Genomic DNA, 20,594 nt, shown 5'->3' on the forward strand with positions numbered 1-20,594 from the left:
TGCATTTAACCCATCCAAGTGCACACAAACAGTAGTGAACACACACAGACCGTGAACACACACCCGGAGCAGTGGGCAGCCATATTGCTGCGGCGCCTGGGGAACATATGTATATGGGAGTGTAATGAGATTCAAGGATTTTGGAAGGAGATTGGATGCAAGGACAGCCATTGCATGCCAGGCCAGAGACAGTCTGTCCAACGGCACTGTGAGGCTCAACAGCCAGAGCTGCCATCGTCTCACAGTCTCATACATGTCATAATGGATTGCCATTGCATGTATCAGAATTACCTATTTGCAGTAATGACTAATGAAATTGGCAACTTATTTAACCAACCGTGGCAATAAACACATGTATTTAAACTGACTTGTTGTCACCATTATGTTCTGTTACGTGCAAGGTTATTATAGTTTTGCATTTTTAAATTAGTTTTTATTTTATTATCGTTTTCGATTTTGCAACAAATTTCAGTTTAGTTTTAGTTCGTTTTAGAAATTATTTTGCTAGTTTTAGTTTAGTTTTTATTTTGTAAACACATTTCTATTTAGTTTTTATATATTTCGTTTCAGTTTTAGTTTTAGTAATTATAGTTTAGCAGAGTTACCAGAACGCAGTGCAGAGACCAAATCAAGATTTTTAACTTCAGCAAAGTTTAATGTTTGCTCCGATTAGAGTTTACTCTTATGCAGACATCTTAATAATATAAATAATATAATGTAATAAAGATTGTTTTATTTAAAGGATTAGTTCACTTTCAAATAAACTTTTGCTATAATTTACTCACCCCCTTGTCATCCAAAATATCCATGTCTTTCTGTCGTCAGTCGAAAAGAAATTAAGATTTTTGATGAAAAGATTTCAGGATATTTCTCCATATAATGGAAGTCAATAGACTCCATATGGTTCAAGGTCCAAATGAGAGGTTTAGTACAGCTTCAAAAGGGCTTTAAACCACATCAAACGGTGCCAGACGATCAATAAGGGTCTTATCTAGCGAATGTGTGTGTGTGTGTGTGTGTGTGTGTGTGTGTGTGTGTGTGTGTGTGTGTGTGTGTGTGTGTGTGTGTGTGTGTGTGTGTGTGCGTGCAAGTGTGTGTCTGTCTGTGTGTGTGTGTGTGTGTGTGTGCGTGCGTGCAAGTGTGTGTCTGTCTGTGTGTGTGTGTGTGTCCTGGTATTCCCTACTTTGTGGGGAAATGTCTCCACACGGATGATAACATTATTAGTAGTAAATTATTTGTAAAAACAATGATAACACCTTTGAGCCTGTCAATATTATGCGAACATGAAATCTCAAACACACAGTAGGGGAGAACCGGGGCGAAAGTAACACGGGACGAAAGTAACAAAGCGATTTTCTCCGAGCCCTGACTACATCTACATTCCAAGCTATGACAGCATGTTCAGCACACAACCCTTGATGGATCTGCCAAATATCAAGTGATTCCGCCATCGTTTCCCGCGGTTAGGTCCGAAATGCAGTTTTCAAGTACGGAAAGTAAATTAATGAAGCGGTACTTTTTTTTCTAATTACAAGTTGTGTTTCTTGTTTCATGTGTCACAGTAATGATCAATCTACAGGTTATTTAGTGCTGTTACACACCATGAAGGTTTGTCTTTTCAGAGTTTTTCAGTATAAAAGTAAATCGTGTTTAAATGTCAGGACTTCCTGTCGGGACGAAAGTAACACTTGTTACTTTTGTCCCGCTATTATATAAATATATAATGCATATTATGCTAATTTTATTTAATTTTCATATTGTTCATTCTGTTGAAGAAAAAAACTTATCAAATAGATACAGACATTGCAAATAAAAAATATTCTAAACAATTCAAGTTTGTACTGTCATATTACATTTGAAACATTTGATGAACTTTAACATTTAAAATGAAAATGTAATTTAATAATTTTTTTTGCAAAGATAAAGGACAAAATATGTTTGCAGTTACATATTAACATGGTCATAGTCAGGTATGTTTAATAAAAACAAGAGTAGCACCAAAAAAAATCTAACTTGTATTGTTGTGTTACTGACCCACCTGTGTGTTAGGCTACTTTCGTCCCACCTGATGGGGTCAAAAGTAACAATGTGCAGCTTATGTTCAAAGTGAAATTATACTGTAGTCGTTCTACATTTGTACAAAATACCACCTGCTATTGATAGACCACACTTGTGAGTTATTTACCACAGCAAAAATAAATCTCGGTCTAAAACATTATCTTTTAAAATTACGATTTTATGAAAAATGGTAGCCTACTTTCGTCCCTGCTCTCCCCTAGCACTTGCTACTATAGTTTCTGTTGCACCTGCGTCTCTCGTCGGCGCGTATGTAACGGCGTTCTAAAAGCAGTGAGTTTAAGTTCAACGTGCGTCTCATTACCTTGTGTCATTTCCCATTTCACTGCCACGAACGCATTCTTTGTGAACAGCTGTTGAACGGGACTAGCGATGTGTGTTCACTGCACGCGTTGCGTCTCAGGACAGCGGTTAATCTCCTCAACCACTTCACGCGCTGTAGCTCCACAGACACTCCCTCAACCGCTACATTCTCCGCCACAGTAAAGAGAGCTTATTAAATACGAAAACGAATATTTATTTTTGCTAATTATTATTTTATTTCAGTTAGTTTTTCAGTATGAGTTGTTAGTTTAGTTTAGTTTTAGTTTTTCATTTATTATGATTTTTTAATTTTATTTCAGTTTACGAAAATGTTTTTTGACCAATAGTTTTAGTCTTAGTTTCAGTTTTCGTTTACGAAAATAACCTTGGTTACGTGCAGTATCGTTTTTATGTTCATCATGTGTTCCTTTGTTCAGTTTTCATGTTCCTTGTTATTAGTTCATTTGTGTGAGCTGTTCTATTAATCATCCTCATTTGTGGTGGGTGCTTTGTTGGTCCCTCACAGTCATTCTCTGTCCGATCACCTTTACGTTTAGTTGTGCTGTGCGCTTACCTGTCTGCCTGTTTTGGATTTCCTGAGATTAAATGTTCAGAACTTTATTTGTCTGTCTTCGTCTGTCTTCCTGCAAGCCAACTATGACAGATAACCGCACTGCCTAATATGAACGATCGGGCAAAGTTTATCGTCCTGGCTCAGGGGAGCCACCACTTTTTCTCCTTCACTGTGAGTTTTTTTCCCTCTTGCTTTCACCAGTCCACTTGACGACGAGACCCTAAAGAAGTGTTCTGGATCGGGGCCAACTTTCATAACCCCATCAACCTCCCAGACACCACCAGACTGAGTTGGAGGAAAGCCATCGCGAGGTGTCTGGAGAGCGTACCGCCCCGATTCAGAACCCAGAGCCAAAGTTACCACCTTCGACCGCAGAGAATGTGCGAGAGTGTGAGCCCGTTTTGGTTTAGTTTTAGATGTTTCCAGTTCCTGTGTTTATTTCCTATAGTTTACACAACGTTTACACGACAATGATGTACTTAAAACGGAAAACTTTTTCTTTGTACAGATGACAACATTATCAACAAAATCTCCTTTCACAACCTTTTTTTTTGCAGGATCTTTATTTCATCTTTACCTGTGGCGATAATAATGGCATGTTTTTCTTCCAAAATGCAATGCACAACAATACACTGGAGATCACAAATTCAGTAAGGATAACATTTGTGTGCATATTGTTTGAGCACTTGTACAGACCAATGGCCCTTTACGATTTTACAATAATTCAAAATTATAAAATGATCAGATTTTTATATATGAATCAATATCCTTTTTTTTTCAGACTAATGTACGCATTATCCAGGGTTCGATACAGCCAAGCTTGATTCAGTGTGTTTTCAGCATCCCAATTGATGGATATGTCACAGGGTTCCAAAGCAATGTCAACGACACAGATTTCAACAACAGCAACATTGATAATTCCCAAATTCCCATATTCTTTAACATCTTTAAGGGTTCAACCAATGGTGAGTTTTTCATATTTCAAACACATTACAGGTTGTTATAGGATATGTAGCTAATGCTGACAGAAAAAATTATTTCATAAAAAGATCTGTAATAATACAGTGGGGAGGTAAGACATTGAAAATGCTAGCTGTTTCGCTAGCAAGTAGGCCATATGCAATGGAAAATGCAAAACAATCTGGATGTTATATTTGATTCAGATCTCTGACATGATATTTAATACGTTTTGCTGTTAAAATAGCTTTTACCAGTTGAAAACTATTTCAAAACTTAAATAATTTCTGACTTTTCATGATTTGCAAAAAGTTCATCCATGCTTATGTGGCAATGCAGATGAACTGTAGATGGTTACAGACACGCGCTCACCTACGGAGCTATAATGAATCACGACTACGCCACCCCAGCCTTAACCCAGCTGGGGAAATACCCCTAAGAAAAAGAGGCTCACAAGTTCGTTTCTCCCTCCCACAATCACAAGACACTGAGACGTGAATATGCACAAAAATATATTTATATTTCTTTATTTAATATCATAAATAATTTAAAATAGAATATTAGAAGCAATCAAATGATGAGGCTGGATGGCCAGGCCACTACTTTGTATATGAGCAACACAGTTCACTCAATAGACAGACATGTCACTCTCATAACGGAGCTGGGGTGCACCATTAGCTGGGCAGGCTGAGCCGTAGGCCTCGAATCAGCCTCCAAGGAATACACCGTGCCCAAAACTTCCACAGCACACTCACTTGTGAAATCCACTACAATAACACCTCTACCGCACACTCAAGGGAGAACGTCAATCTGTTCACCATGCAACGGATGGCTAGCCTGCCCGCTTTTGGATCACCCCTGCTCCTGGAAAAGAAAGAAAACTAATTAACAAAAAGATATAAATACAGCAACAGCATTAATTGTCATTGGTATGATGAAGTTAGTCAAATTTAGTTAATGCCAAATAAACACACAGAACCAAGATACTGCTGCTTACCGACAATAAGGACTAATACCAGAAAAACAAAATAAATCAATTATATCAAAATCAAACCATAACCCAAATATTACAATAAAAGAAAGAAAACAAACCAAAAACCCAGCAGCCCAGCTGTATACCACACAGCTGCCCGTAAGAACAGCCGTCAAACAGCTATCAGCAGAATAGGAACAAACAAAAGAAAACACAAATGAAAACGAGACACTGTAAACAAAACTACTAGAAGCAAAACAGCAGCGTCGGGGTCAAACCACGTTGCGATCAAACGCCCACTTTAATGGCCGATCAGCAGGACTTCCGTTCAAATATCCGGCAGACCACTCCCTTATCCCATTCACGCGCAGGAGAGCAGCAGTCACACACAGCACGCTGTGTTACGTGCGATCGACTCGTTTATAAGCTGGAACTACAGCGGCGATGTGCAGAGAGAACCCTTCAGCAGTACAACCCGGACCTCCAACCAAACAGACACCAGCTCCCACACAGGGCAATCGAGCACCGGCAACAGGACACCAATCTGAATACAAAGATGACGCAATATCCTACCACTCTGGGGATGCCCTTTATATAGTCCAAATAAGGGCGCTAACTAATAATGGGGCGGAGTGAGGCTTAAAGGAGCACTTCACTACACTTATATTATACCAGGAGCAGACTACACAGATAGCAGGCAATGTTGAGTCAATGTTGATGCATCAACGCTAATTGCATTGAATTAACATTACAAAGAGATACAGTTCAGTATCACTTTTGCACCTGCAAATAATGTTGAAACAATGGTGATATTTCAACAAAGAAATATGTGATAATGTCATCCTTTGTGCACCCTCAATTAATGTTGAAACAAAAGTAAGATTTCCAAAAAAAAAAAAAAAACAATGGTAATGCCATTGAATCAACATTACACTGACTGATTCTACATCACTGTTGTTGAATCGACATTGAAATTAACACACACACACACACACACACACACACAAAAATTGGTAATAGTGTTTGATCAATGTTACAATGTGATGTTGATGCTAAGTCACCTTTGTTGAAACATTGAAAATACAACTGAAATTTAATTTGAACATAAAACAATGTTGCCATCTGATGTACCAAGTTAATGTTAAAAACATTAACATTTCAGCTACATTTCAAAGGTAGCCTACGTCAGCAAATTCCTGACCATTTCAAAGTTTGGGGAAAACCTTTTAAAATATAAATGACACCTTTACAGCAGTTGAGTCAATTAATTTTATTTGACAGTTAAACACAATCAATGACAAAAAAAGATATATTAAAAAACTGGGACAAAAAGGACAACAACATTTAAAAAAAAAAAAAAACATTAGGCCTACTTTCAGAAGTCTGATGCACTGTAAAAAAAAAAAAAAAAAAAAATCAGGTCTCCAATTGAACATTTTCTAGTGAATAGTGATAAAATGGTTTATTTAATTATATTCACAATCACAGCAGTTTTGGCCTAAACCAAGAGCCGGCCCATGGCATAAGTGAACTAAGCGGCTGCTTAGGGCACCCTTGGCCACCAGAGGGCCCCCAAGACCTGATGATTGAAATCACGAAATGGCCTTCAACAATTATTGCAATAAATTGCAAAACGTTTTAAATCGCCCCATATACCCTCATTCACTATTCCCTACATTACTTCACTAATATAGTCCACTTGAATGAGTGTGCGAATTCGGACACCGAGTGTGCCGGACGGGCTCCCGCTTTTGCATAGTTTGTGCTTGCTTTTTAATAATCATTTGAAACGTAGCAAACTGGTAGCTCCAGTTGTAATTAAACACTTTATAATCGATTAAAAAAGGGATCTATACCTGTATTATATTACGCTGGACCAGCATGGTTTGGAAAATGGATGGTTTTATGATTCAGCTGCGGTTGCCATCTTCTGGTCAGACGGGGAAATTCATTCACCGCATGACTCTCACAGTGCATTATGGGTATTCTCTATCCAGGGCTGCGTTCAGCCCCGACAAAACGTTGCAAAACGTTTTTTAAACGGAAACGGTGCTGCGTTGAACACCCTGTTCTGTTGACGCAAGAGTTGTAACTATGGCAGCCGAGAAGGCCATTCTTTGTGTTCTTTTTGAGGAATTTTCGGAGCCTGATAAAATTGATGTAAATACGTGTTTAATACTGCAAAATACATGCAATCACTTCCCTTGCCATCCAGAATAAAAGACAACATCCCAATCACATTTATTTAACTTTTTAATCTCCTGGTAATCAATTCTAATTTAAATCATTTTATTTCTATTTCTTACTTTTTTAATAGCTTGTAATTTCTTTCTCACTTTATATCAAGCAATTACCATATATGAAATTTGGTATATAAATAAACTTGCCTTGCAATGAAGCTAAATATATAAATAAATACATCATCATGTTGATTATATATATATATATATATATATATATATATATATATATATATATATATATATATATATATATATATATATATATATATATATAAACTCTTACGACAATCATGTCTTCTAATATCTTCAATTGTTGTGTATACTGAGCTGCAGCGGACACATTTGTAAACATCTTTACTTGGACCCATTGTGTGAGCTGTCTCTTTAATACCGCGTGGTTTATATACATGTTGCTGCTGATTGGACTGACATATTTGACACACCCACCAAACGAGAAAAAACGCATCTCAAACCCGTTGCACACCGGTGCGCACCGTTTCCAGGAAACATGACGTTCAACCGGAAACCGTAGCAAAACGTTGCGCACCGGTTTGAGCTTTGAACGTGCCCCTGGAGTTTATCTCCTAATTAAACACACCTGAAGCAGCTAATCAAGGTCATTATAGGATCAATAAAAACTTCCGGGAAAGTGTGTAGGAGATAAACTCTTCACAATGAGGAATAAAGACCTTTGAACTATGGCCATTACTATAAATCCCAATTCATTTTCCATGAAACTACACAGCATTTAAGTGGCAAGTTTATAAAAGAGCTTAGGGTTTTTTTTCAATGAAAATTTCTTTAAAGCTGCAGATTCACCTCATTTAGGCCAATTCCACATGTACACAGTTATTTTTTATTTTTATAAAATGTTTTCCTCCCTCGTTTAAAAAAAAAATCTTGTCCACACAAGCACGGTTTAAAATAAATCTCCATCGACATGAAAACGCAAAAACACTATGAAGTGCTGTCAAGAGCATGCCAAACCAACAGGTGGTGATTTAACCCTAACCATAAAGCCATGTTGGCCAATCAGAAGGTATAATGCTGCCTTCACGTGCTATCAGAAATGTCCTACTTCCCACTTCTGAAGTCGTGATCACAAGTCAAAATCTCCGGTTTCACTGTCTACACGACAACACTGCAACCAGAGTTTCTGAAAATCTAAACTTAAAAAAGGATACTGCGTTTGTGTGGGGACAAATTAACGGGCAAACCGCATCGAAAAAGCAGCGGTTTTGAAAATACCCGTGTTCGTGTGGACAGAGCCTTAAATATCACAAAATAGCCATGTTACTTTCTCATAAACACAAGGTGTAGACTATGTTTCAGTGGGGACAGGCTAAACTGAATGGAGGTCGGTTACATTCCTCTAATGTAATACAGATTCGGGAACATGAATGATTACCTGATTAAAGGACAACTCCGGTGAAAAATGAACCTAGGAGTAATTAACACATGGTTACCGAGTAGGTCGTTCTCTGAGATGTGTTTTCATGAAAATCGAATGTAAAGAGTTTTATCTCTAAAAAAAGATAAGCTTATAATGCTAGTATCTGGGGCACAGAATAAGAAAAATTTAATCGCTAGTTAATACCACTAACAAGGCTCAAAATAGCCTCACACTAACACGGTAGCATAATGAGGGTCCCTACATGCAAACCGAAGTATTGAGAACTTTGTAAGTGTTCAAACAGTTTAATAAGAAGATACTTTATAAAGACAGTACATTATGCATATACAGACAGGAGCCATCTTGGAAAACAATAGATTACTGTTGTAACCCCGGTTCTCTGAAACACTGAGTGGAGAGATCCACCTATGGGAAGGGCATCCGTACCTGACCTCTGCAGAAGCATCCAATTGCACCAAGTCTGGCAAGACAGACAGGAGCGCGCAGCCAATGCCCGGTAAGGCCCCGCCCCTTACCTGCAGGCATATATAGCCTGCACGCGCTACTGTACTCCAGTAAGAATATTCGCTTCTAGTGCAGCAAGCGGGGCAAGGCTGGTGGATCTCTCCACTCGATGTTTCAGAGAACCGGGGTTACGACAGTAACCTATTGTTCTCTTTCATCATCTCGTGTTCGAGATCCACCTATGGGAGAAACATGGACAGCTTCCCGATTGCCCAATATACTCACAGTGAGGTTCTGTTAGCCAGAAAAAGACGGTCACCCCCAAGGGGGCGGTGCTTGACACGTCTCATACTCATGAACCCGCCACACCGACGCATACACGTAACTGCGGTGTACAAGCAGGGCATGAAATGTGTGTGGCAAACACAAGAGAAGGCAGGGTTAGGAAGACCCCACCTCCAAAACCGAATGTGCTACCGGAGTTTTGGTAACATCCAGCCTATGGTAACGCACAAACGTATGGGGAAAAGCCCAACTGGCAACAGAGCAGATATCCTGCAGTGATACTCCCCTGAACAGAGCCCAAGAGGCGGCTAAGCCCCTCGTGGAATGAGCTCTGATGTCCCCTGGAGGTTGCACTCCCTTTGATTCGTAAGCCAAAATGATAGCGTCCACAAGCCAATGCGAAAGGCGTTGTTTAGACAGGGGATCCCCTTTGTGGGGAGGAGCCCATGAAACAAAGAGTTGGTCACTCTTCCGGAATGCACTGGTCCTAGCCAAATACGTCTGTAACACATGGACCGGACACAGGGCATTCAGCCTTTGATCCTCCGCGGAAGAAAAGGGCAGAGGGTGAAAAGCGGACAGCTCCAATACCCCCGATGTGAACGCAGGAAAACATTTCGGCAATTCTCTCTGGGTGGAAATCTTATTTCCACCCAGAGAGAATTTAGTGCACGAGGGGTGAACCGAGAGTGCATGTAACTCACTGACACGTTTGGCTGACGCCAAGGCCAAGAGCAAAGCTGTCTTAAAAGACAGCAACTTTAGGGAAATATCCCCCAGTGGCTCAAAAGGGAATTGAGACAGAGCTTCCAGCACCAAGGAGAGATCCCATTCAGGGATCATTCCCTTAATAACTGGCAACAAGCGGCGGGCACCCTTCATAAATCTGCGGATTAGAGGATGCTGCCCAACCGTTGAGCCCTCAAAGCCCACATGACAAGCAGAGATAGCTGCCAGATAGACCTTAAAGTCCCTGTAAAGTCAAAACTAAACATGTGTTCTGAGTTTCTCACACCACAGATAAATGTGTTATTAACCACCCAGCCAAATTTTAATCATTAAAAAATCCACCAAGTACATAAAATAGCTTATCAAAAACTTGAAAAAATGAGCAGCATTCTCAGCTCTCAAACGCTGCGGGTGTGTCCGCTGTTGGCGCCGAAACCACGCCCACTCGCTTGAAAGCTGTAGTGGCACACAAGACAACACTCACTGATCACGACCGTCTATGATCACGACGCACCAGATGTCGGCGGGACGGGAGGACTAAGGCCGGGGCGGGGGATAGTCGGTTCTGCAGCGGATTATCAGTGAATCCCAGTTGTCTCCGGTGAAAGTTTGTAAAATGATCCGGTGTATTGTCACTGCACACTCGGAGGCAGGCGTCGGTGGTTATCCTCAGCTCTCCATCAAGGTGGCTGTTCACAAAATTAATCCACCTCTTCTCGATCATCGTGTTTGTTTTGTAAGCTGTTTTGTAAGTTGTAGACTATAGTAACTAACAGTACTGACAGTAACTCGCGATCGAGCGGGCAAACTGATGCGAATGTGCTCTAGTTATGATCGTGTTAGGGGAGGAGCCAGGCTCGGTGGCTCCAGTGCGTCATCGAGCCACCGTTTTAGCCCCGCCCAGAAAATCCTGAACACAGCAACGGTGAAAAACTGTTTAACGGTCTAACTTCTGAATTCAGTACTACATAGTTCACAGTCTTTGTAATTTGTTTCAGCAATACATTTCTAACATTTATAATGTGTTTAGAAAAAAATCTCAGAATTGCCTTTACAGGGACTTTAATAGTGGAAAAGGACCTGCCTTTATTCAGAAGGTCTTGGAGGAAACACAAAACATCAGAGACTGAGCACTGATATGACGTGAGGACCTGCCCATCACACCACTCATCGAACACTTGCCACTTACAGCCATATAAGGACCGTGTAGAAACGGCCCTGGCATTCTGTATAGTAGCCACCACGCACGGGGGAAGCCCTAACGGGGGGGAGGTGCCACGGCTGAGCATGTAACAGAGGAACTATCTCCGCCAGCCATGTCACTTTAGGCCACCTGGGAGGTATCAGGATGAGAGACAGACCCCCCTCTCTCACCCTGGCCAGTGTAGGAATCATCAAGCACAGGGGAGGAAAGGCATACAGCAGCACTTTGGGCCACGGGTGGGCCAGTGCATCCACCCCGAGGGGCGCGTCCAAGTCCTTTAGCGAGAAGAACATAGGACAATGGCTGTTTTCGCGCGAGGCAAATAGATCTACGGACGCCTGCCCGAATCATATCCATATCATGCTCACTATCTGAGGGTGAATGCGTCAATCTCTGAAGAGCGGGTTCCCCCTCGATAGAAGATCCGCGCCTCTGTTCAGGATTCCCGGAACATGAGTCGCGCGTAACGACAGGAAAAAACATCTGCTCCATACCAGCAGCTTGTAAGCTAGGGCATGAAGTTTCGACGAGCGCACGCCGCCTTGACGATTGATATAAGCCACTGCCGTGGTATTGTCGCAGCGTACGAGCACATGATGTCCCTGCAGACGAGGCAGAAAATGATTCAGAGCCTTCCAAATGGTCAGAAGCTCTAAAAAATGTATGTGCTCTGAACGTAGTTTGTTCGGCCACATACCGTTCACAGTTTTGCCCTCTTGGGTGGCACCCCAGCCTGTTAAGGACGCATCCGTCGTCACAACTTTCTGCAACATTACCGTCCCCAGGATGGTGCCTTGTGCGTAAAAGTCTGTGCTCCTCCAGTGGCGCAGAGCTGCGGCGCAGGTGCGCGTCACTGTTACCGAGCGGCAGAGATCGTGTAACGGGCTGAAATGTAGTGACGAAACCCATTTCACGAGTTCACACTTACAAATAAGTCAGATAGAAAGAATGGTATGCGTATTTGGCGTGCTGTCCGAGGAGAGGGCTCCGAGCTCGGTATTTGGCCCGAACCCAGAGTACTCCCCCCGTATGTCTGGTTTAGGAAGTAACCAGGTGAGTGTGAGGAAGATGGGGTGGTGGAGGGATGCTGCAAAACTTGTCGAGAAACATTGGTGAATTGACTGGGTATTTATATGATCCTCCACTTGTGCTGATTGGGTAGACATGTTGATTACTGATTGCTGACAGCTGGTTGGAATGACATGATGATTAGATAGATAATTTGAACGTGCTCCTCCCGAACTTTGTTACTGAAACATCATTTCATGAACGCCCTCATCCTCAGGAGTCCTAGTGGCAAAACCTGGATAGATGAAGCCATAAGACCGTGTAGTCTGAGGCATGCACGATATTGCACCTTCGCCCCCTCCCTGAACTGCGATAGACAGTTCATCAGAGAGAGAACGCGCTCCTGAGAGAGACGCGCTCGCATGGAGACTGAGTTCAGCTCCAGGCCCAAGAAGATCACATTCTGGCTGGGTGCAAAATTGCTTTTGTTCACATTCACCCTGAACCCCAGGGATGTGATGTGCGCGAGCACACGGCAGGTGTCCTGCAACACCTTTTCCTTCGAGTCGGCTATGATGAGCCAATCGTCTATGTATGTCAAAATCCGTAGACCAGACAATCTCAGGGGAGTCAACCCCGCTTCCGCGCACAGACAGAAGGACCGTGGGCTTAGACTCAAACCAAATGGCAGGACCGTGAATTCTTAACAAATGCCTTGATAGGCGAAACGAAGAAACTTCCTGTGTGGTGGATAAATGCTTATGTGGAAAAAAGCATCTTTCAGGTCGACCGATGTGAACCAGTCGTTCTGTTTTATGGCGTGGGCGAGCGAACCATGAGTTAACATTCTGAAATTGTAATTCCTTAAATGTTTGTTCAACACTCTGAGGTCCAGAATGGGACGGAGAGAACCGTCCTTCTTTGGGACCAGGAAATAACGAGAATAAAAACCCTGGTTTATCAGATTGGGGGGTACCACCTGAATCGCACCTTTGCTCAGAAGGGAGGAGATTTCCTCCTTCAGAACGTGGGCAGTGCTCTCTACTGTGTGTGGAAAGAGAACGCTGCTGAACCGCTGGGGTTTCATAGCAAACTGCAGATGACATCCCTGCACTATTGTGCGCATCACCCATTCTGGTGCCGCTGCAGTTCGCCAAACTGACGCACGGCTCGCGAGCATACCCACACGAGCGATGCCGGATTCTTGTATGCCCAGCTGGCTTTTTTGTGATGAAATGGAAACTATGAACTGCATGCGTGGGTTCAGAGAGCTGTCCGCCCTTTGCAGAGAAAAGTGATTTCCCTGCAGAAGGAGGACATCCCTCTGTAACGAATTCATTTGATTCGTTTGATTTAATGTGTTTGTGTTTTTTTGTGTGTTTTGTTTTCGGGGAAACAATGGGGCCGAAGCCTTTATTAGCTGAGTGAGGGGAACACAACATGTGCGGTGTGGTGACACTGCTTTTGAACACCCCCTACAACAGAAAGCGCCATGGAGCGCCCGCAGGCTTGGACGGCCTGACGAGCGTTGCGGAGGACGAGATCGTTCACTGTGATGATCTCCTTCCATAGTGAAGGGGAGGGAGATCCCTTGTCGAGCTGTTGGCCCAGGTCTTCTAGTATTTCCGCCTGTTAAGCAGAAAGGAGCGAAGAGACGTTAAGGGCTTTAACAGCCAAGGCCGACGATTTGTAGGCGGCCTGGTGCACCGAGGCAGAAAAACAGTCCATCTTATTAGGAAGAACCGGTTTAGGGGGGGGTGAGCAGCCCTCCCTGGGCTGGAATGAGGTGCCTGGCGATAGAGGGCTCTATAGCGGGCGGCTCACCCATGCCAAGAGCCGCCATGTCCTTAACCTCCAGGCCCGCAAGCGGATCCTTCCAGTAATGTTTCATGTGCTTAGCACACGCTGGAACGATGGGAAAGAGTTGCTTTCTTGGGCCGGGAGGCGCGCCCAACACATTCCCATCATAAATGTCTCTCTCCTGGTCGGTGGCGCTCTGTGGAGCTGGCCACTCAATATTGAGACGAGCGGCCGCTCGCTCACAAACATCCAGGAGAATAGACAAGGAGGCCGCGGGGACGCTGGCCTGGGGAATACCAGAGGGCGGGATGACCTCCTCGTCCTCGGAGACCCAGAGAAGGCGCGCGTCGTCGTCACCGGACCCGGCCGGTTCGTCTGCGAGCGGGAAGTTGCCCACGAAGATGTCCTCTTCGGGGAACTCAGAGTTAGGCTGGTCAGCCCAAACAAGAGAAGTCGCGTCCTGGGAGGCCCCCGGTGGCGCGCTGTCGTCACCGTGTCCCACGTCCGAATCCGAAAAGTCGAGCTCGCCGCACTGGGTAGCAGCAACTTTAAGGCGGCGTCGCAGGAGTTTCCTAGGCAGCACGAGGCAGTGGCTGCAGTTCTCCGGATGCAGTTCTCCGGATTCTGGTGGAGGCTGATTGAAAAGATATTTCCTCCTGCAGACAGTTAGTGAGCAGCGTCAATTCAACCCGAGCTGTGTACACGCAGAGATCGCGAGAAGCGAATGTCAACTGGAGTACAGTAGCGCGTGCAGGCTATATATGCCCGCAGGTAAGGGGCGGGGCCTTACCGGCATTGGCTGCGCGCTCCTGTCTGTCTTGCCAGACTTGGTGCAATTGGATACTTCTGCAGAGGTCAGGTACGGATGCCCTTCCCATAGGCATAGGTGGATCTCGAACACGAGATGATGAAAGAGAACAGTCTCGACTAGTCGAGCCACGAACGCTGTGCTAAGTGAGCTGGTCGATAGGAATTATCGCAGCTTAGCACAGCGTTCGTGGCTCGACTTGTCGAGACTGTTTTCCAAGATGGCTCCTGTCTGAATATGCGTAATGTACTGTCTTTATAAAGTATCTTCTTATTAAACTGTTTTTAATAAAGGGAGCTGAAGATAAAGCAGGAAATGTCATCATTATCAGGAGGGTGCTTCTCATTTTTTTAATCGTCTATCCTCATCTGCCTTCATGCCTACTAAAGGAAAGAAATTCAGTAACAATAAATTAAAAGTAAATAACATTCAAGCAAAACAAAAGAGCAGAGAAATAATAAGATAGATGTACCATTGTTTTGCACATTGGGTTCAGGCCAAAATACCGAGCTCAGAGCCCTCTTCTCAGACAGCACGCCATACGCATACTATTTACTGATTTATGATGTAGGCCTACTACTTTACCATCTGATAATTTGTTAGTGTGAACTCGTGAAGTGGCCTCAGACTTTTGGTCCCAACTACATGCATAAACTCTGAGCTGATTAGACTGCCATTTTGCAATTTGTTTTAAAGGAACTGTGCTGGGAGAACGGAGAAGTGTACTTGAGTCCTCTGTTCTGCTTAATCTAGCTGATGTCAATTCTACTAATGTTGTAAGCACCACAGCTAGCACCTCAGCTGGCACCACAGCTAGCACCCTAACTAGCACCCCAGCTAGCACCATAACTAGCACCCCAGCTAGCACCACAGCTAGCAGCACAGCCAGCACCACAGCCGGCACCACAGCCGGCACCACAGCCGGCACCACAGCCAGCACCCCAGCCAGCACCACAGCCAGCACCACAGCTAGAACCACAGCTAGCACCATAGCTGGCACCAAAGTTAGCACCACAGCTAAGTCAAATGCCAGCATCTCACTCACCAGCCTATTGAGTCATGGTAAATACATTTCTCAAAAGTTCTCCAATGACGTGTTAAATCACAATTTATTCAACAATAACATATGGTCTTTTCTCAATGTATACAGTTCAAATAACTCTCTCTTTTCTTATGACTTACAGCTGTAATTTGCCTTCTTAGCATCTTCCTGCATCTGATCTGATGAGACCCAAGAGAGATCTGAGGAGGACTAATCATGCTTTAGAGTAGTATATGCCTTTCTAAATCACTCTCCTAGTATTCCATTCGTGATTACGACTGACTTGTGTGATCAGTTTTTAACACATTTTATTTTTTGGGTTAACATAACAGTTCTTCTCCTAGAAACATCTCCTTGACAGAGCTCTCTTTCTCTTTTTCAACCAGTGTCACCTTCACAGCTGATACTGTTTCTATTATGAAGTCCTCTTTCTGCCCTTCTAATGTTCTGCCTTTGCATATTTTTAAAGAGGCTTTGAGCCTGTTATTAATAATAGTTCTCTAGTGGTGCCTACCATTTTTAAACATGCTATAGTACAACTGCTGTTAAAATAGCATCATATTGATCAGCATGTCATAAATAATTACAGACCCATTTCCAAACTATCTTTCATTTCAAAAGTCTTGAAAAAAGTTGTTTATTCTCAGATTTCTTCTTACCTCAGTGCTTTTATTTTTTTATACATTTCAGACTGGCTTCAGGAAACTGCACAGTCCTGAGTCTGCTTTATTGACGGTTACCAATGATATCTTACTCACTCTTGACTCAGGCTTTTGCTGTATTTTAAGCTTGCTTTAAGTGCAGCATTTGACACAGTAGATCATAATTTCAGAGTCATTTTGCAAAGACTCAATCATGTAGTTGGGTAAAAATAATAGCTGCTCTGTGTCTAGTTTGTTACACTGTTTACATGACATAACATGCTGTTGATTCCACACTGTGTTTTGATAAGCAGATAAGTGCTGTTTTGAAAAACAGTTTCTTTCAGTTAAGATCTATTGCTAGAATCAAGACGATACTCTCTAAAAAGGACCTCAAAACTGTAATTCATGCATTTATAACATCTAGATTGGACTATTGTAATTGGCTCTCATCTGGGTTTGCCTAAAACAGCCGAAGGTTGTTTACAGTTGGTACAAAATGCGGCATATTACTGACTGGCACTTAAAAAAAAACATGAGCACATCACATCCGTGCTCGTTTCTCTTCGCTGTTTACCGGTTAAGTTCCGTGTTGATTTTAAAATGTTGCTTTTTGTTTTTAAAGCTTTGCATGGACTTGCTCCTCAGTATATTTGTGATATTATCACCCTGTACACTGCTTCTAGTTCCCTTCGATCATCCTGTCAGTTACTACTCTCAGTTCCTAGTTCATGTTTTAAGGCTAAAGGTGACCAGGCTTTCTCTGTGGATGCTCTTAGGCTCTGTAATAGTTTTCTCTTTCACAGATCTTCCGATTCTGTTTTTATGTTTAAATCCTCTTTGAAGACCTAGTTATATTCTTTATGTTTTAATTGAGGGTGTACATTTTTTCATTGATCCTTTTTTTGGGTTTTGTCTAGTTTTATTTAGTTTATATTTCCGTTGGTAACACCTTGGTTTCAACATCTGTTGTTTTAAAATGTGCTTTATAAACTAAACTAAACTAAACTAAACTAAACTAAACTAAACGTGTATATGTAGTTTAGCATGTTTTCCAAAAATATTCTTATTTCCATTGGATTCTTTCTTTGTCTGATTCTATATATAAGATTATTCACAAACATATTAGAAACAAATGTGTGTTTGATATATACATGATGTTAGGTGTGGGACACATAAAAAGCCTATATTGTGGTGTTTTAATTAACTTTAACATTAAAGATTATTTGTTAAAATAATACATTATTAACAAATATTATACATGCAATTTAAAATACAATGTTATTAAGCTAAAAACGTTTTGTTGGTTAATGTTTACTTACCATACTTACTATGAATAAAATCTATTTGAAACTTTAATGTTTATTGTGATGTGTCTTCTTTAAAATATGCATATTATTTTCTTTCGTATAATGTAAGGGTGCATGGTTACGCTACAGTGGTTGTACACTACAGGCTGCATGATTGAATGACTAAAGAAGCTTTATCAGCATGATGATGTAAAACTGTACATTTCTTCTCTAATACCACCCACAGTTACTTATACCAATGATGGAAATAAGCAGTTAGAAAAATAGGTGCGAGAGCATTGCTAAGGTACTATATTGCATTGCTACTGGTAGCAGTGCCGGCCCTAGCCTCTTTGGCGCCCTAGGCAAGATTTTTTTTGGCGCCCCCTTATATTGCAATTTATATTACCAAGTATTTAGACAAAATAATAAAAAATAATAATAACACTTGTGTAGCACTTTTCTAGATACCCAAATTCGCTTTATGAGAAAACATGAGCCTAAATTATTTTGCCATTGACTTTTTCATTTATTTTGTAAAAAAGGGTTTCAAACTCACGTTTAAATAGTGTAAATAAAAGTGCAACACTTTTGGTTAAAAAACAAACAAACAAAAAAAACAATAAAATAAACAAAAGCCACTTTAAAAATAAATCCAAATAACTGGATCATAATTTACTCAAATGTAAAAAGATATCAAACAACAATGATTGAAATAATACAGTAAAAGTATGATACAGCACTAAAAATAACAAGACTAATATACAATTCAATAGCCTAAATAAGAAAACTAACAAAACAAATCACAAATGAAACTTAAATAGCTGCAGTTTGCAAAGTTTAGTGCACCCAGTAACTTTGTCTTAGCTCACACAAAAAAGATTTATTTAAAGTGCCCCTATAGTGGTGGTTTGTGCCACACTGTAAAATCCAACAAGTTCAGCTAACTCATTTCATTTGAGGAAACCGATTACCTCAAACCATTTAGGTTTATAAAAAACAATAGTTATGAGTACTCTGCACTTATTTTAATCAAGTCCACTAAAAAAAGGATATTTCTTAATATACAATTAAACTTTGCACTGCATTCAAATACTTTTTATAGCTGAACCTTCCCTATATTGAGTAAAACAGCTGAAATTACAAACTTTAAATTAACTCAGAGTGCTTGCAGTTACTGCTAGCTCACAATAGCACACATAAAGTCAAATCGTCTCAGGTTACTTGCGTAACCTATGTTCTCTGAGTAGGGAACGAGACGCTGCGTCACTTTAATGACGTAATGGGACGCCCTCTGGGTGTGCCGATTGTCTGAAGCCCTTATAGAATCACGCCAATTGATTGGCTGATGGCGCGCACGTCGCCCCACTTGACGTAGTCACCTATATTAGCGCGCGCGCCATCTGCTCCTCAGATTTCTCTACCGAAAAGGAAGGCCTGTCGGCAGCGCAAGGAGCTTGGCAGCGTACGCAGTGTCTCGTTCCCTACTCAGAGAACATAGGTTACGCAAGTAACCTGAGACGTTCTCTTTCATAGGTTCACTCGACGCTGCGTCACTTTAATGACGTAATGGGAACGATATACCAAACACGTCAAGCTAAAGCGCTGCCGTATCTGGCTCAAAGAACACCAGATAACCTGCATGACTAGGTTAAGCAGACAGGACATGCAAACCCGGAGCCATGTCGAGATCCAAACTATAGAATCTCACAAAAGTGTGCGGAGAGGACCAACCTGCCGCCACACAAATATCCTCCAAAAGAGCCCCTCTAAAAAGTGCTTGAGAGGAAGCCACACCTCTGGTAGAATGCGCTCTAATATCAAGAGGTGAAGGTAAACCACGCACCTCATAAGCTAAGGAAATAGCCTCTGTCACCCAATGGGAAACCCTTTGCTTCGAAGCGGCAAGCCCGCGGCGGCCAGCACCGAAGCACACCAACAGCTGGTTAGATTTCCTCCACCCGTCGGAACGGTCAACATAACACTTCAACGCTCGAACTGGGCAGAGCAAATTAAGTTTCTCGTCTTCCTCCGAGTCAAACGGAGGGGGGTGAAAGGAGTGAAGAGTAATAACCTGAGAGCGAAATGACGTGGACAAAACTTTGGGCACATAACCCGGCCTAGGTCTTAAGGTAACCTTGACTAGGCCAGGGGCAAAATCCATACAGGTCCCGTTAACAGAGAGAGCCTGTAGATCGCCCACTCGTTTCAAAGAAGACAGAGCTAACAAAAGAGCAACTTTGAGAGTCAGAATTCGCTCAGGAGCTGACTCCAAAGGCTCAAATGGAGCCAAAGTTAGCCCTTCAAGGACCACAGAGAGGTCCCAAGAGGTAATACCAGGTGAGCGTGCTGGTCTCAGGCGCCTAACCCCTCGCATGAAAGATGAAACCAGTCTATGCTTGCCTAGAGGGATTTCGTCCGACTCCCTACCGGCAGCTATAGCTGCGACATAGACCCGAAGGGTGGTGGCCACTGCTCCAGCAGCAAACTTCTCCTGCAGGAACTCCAGAACCGAACCAACCGGGCAGTTAACTGGATCTACTGCATGAGTCGAGCACCACGACTCAAAAACCCTCCACTTGGAGGAATAGAGCTTCCTTGTGGAGGGGGCTCTCGCATTAGCAATGATCTCCTGAACGTCCGCAGAAAGACCAGTGTTTAGTGTCGTTGGCAACTTCCAAATCTCCGGGTGAGGGTGCCAAATCCTGCCCTGAAGTTGTGTCAAAAGGTCCTTCCTGACCGGTATCTCCCATGGGGAGGAGTCCAGGAGGAGAACTATCTCCGAGAACCAAGTCTGGGATGGC

The 20,594-nt window shown here is 42.4% G+C and overlaps 1 protein-coding gene across 2 annotated transcripts in view; it reads left to right on the forward strand.

The window, feature by feature from the left end:
* Window positions 1-17,858, forward strand: part of LOC307138868 (uncharacterized protein) — a 29,830-nt gene extending 11,972 nt beyond the window's left edge. For both annotated transcript variants that reach the window (XM_079837538.1, XM_079837539.1), the window contains exons 4-7: window positions 3,511-3,603; window positions 3,735-3,918; window positions 15,515-15,880; window positions 16,003-17,858. In XM_079837538.1, coding sequence (XP_079693664.1) covers window positions 3,511-3,603; window positions 3,735-3,918; window positions 15,515-15,880; window positions 16,003-16,043 — 684 coding nt within the window. In that variant the 3' untranslated portion in view covers window positions 16,044-17,858. The remainder of the gene's footprint in view (window positions 1-3,510; window positions 3,604-3,734; window positions 3,919-15,514; window positions 15,881-16,002) is intronic.
* Window positions 17,859-20,594: the final 2,736 nt, after the last annotated feature.

Source organism: Gobio gobio (assembly GCF_949357685.1).
Source record: "Gobio gobio genome assembly, chromosome: 15".
NCBI lineage: Eukaryota > Metazoa > Chordata > Actinopteri > Cypriniformes > Gobionidae > Gobio > Gobio gobio.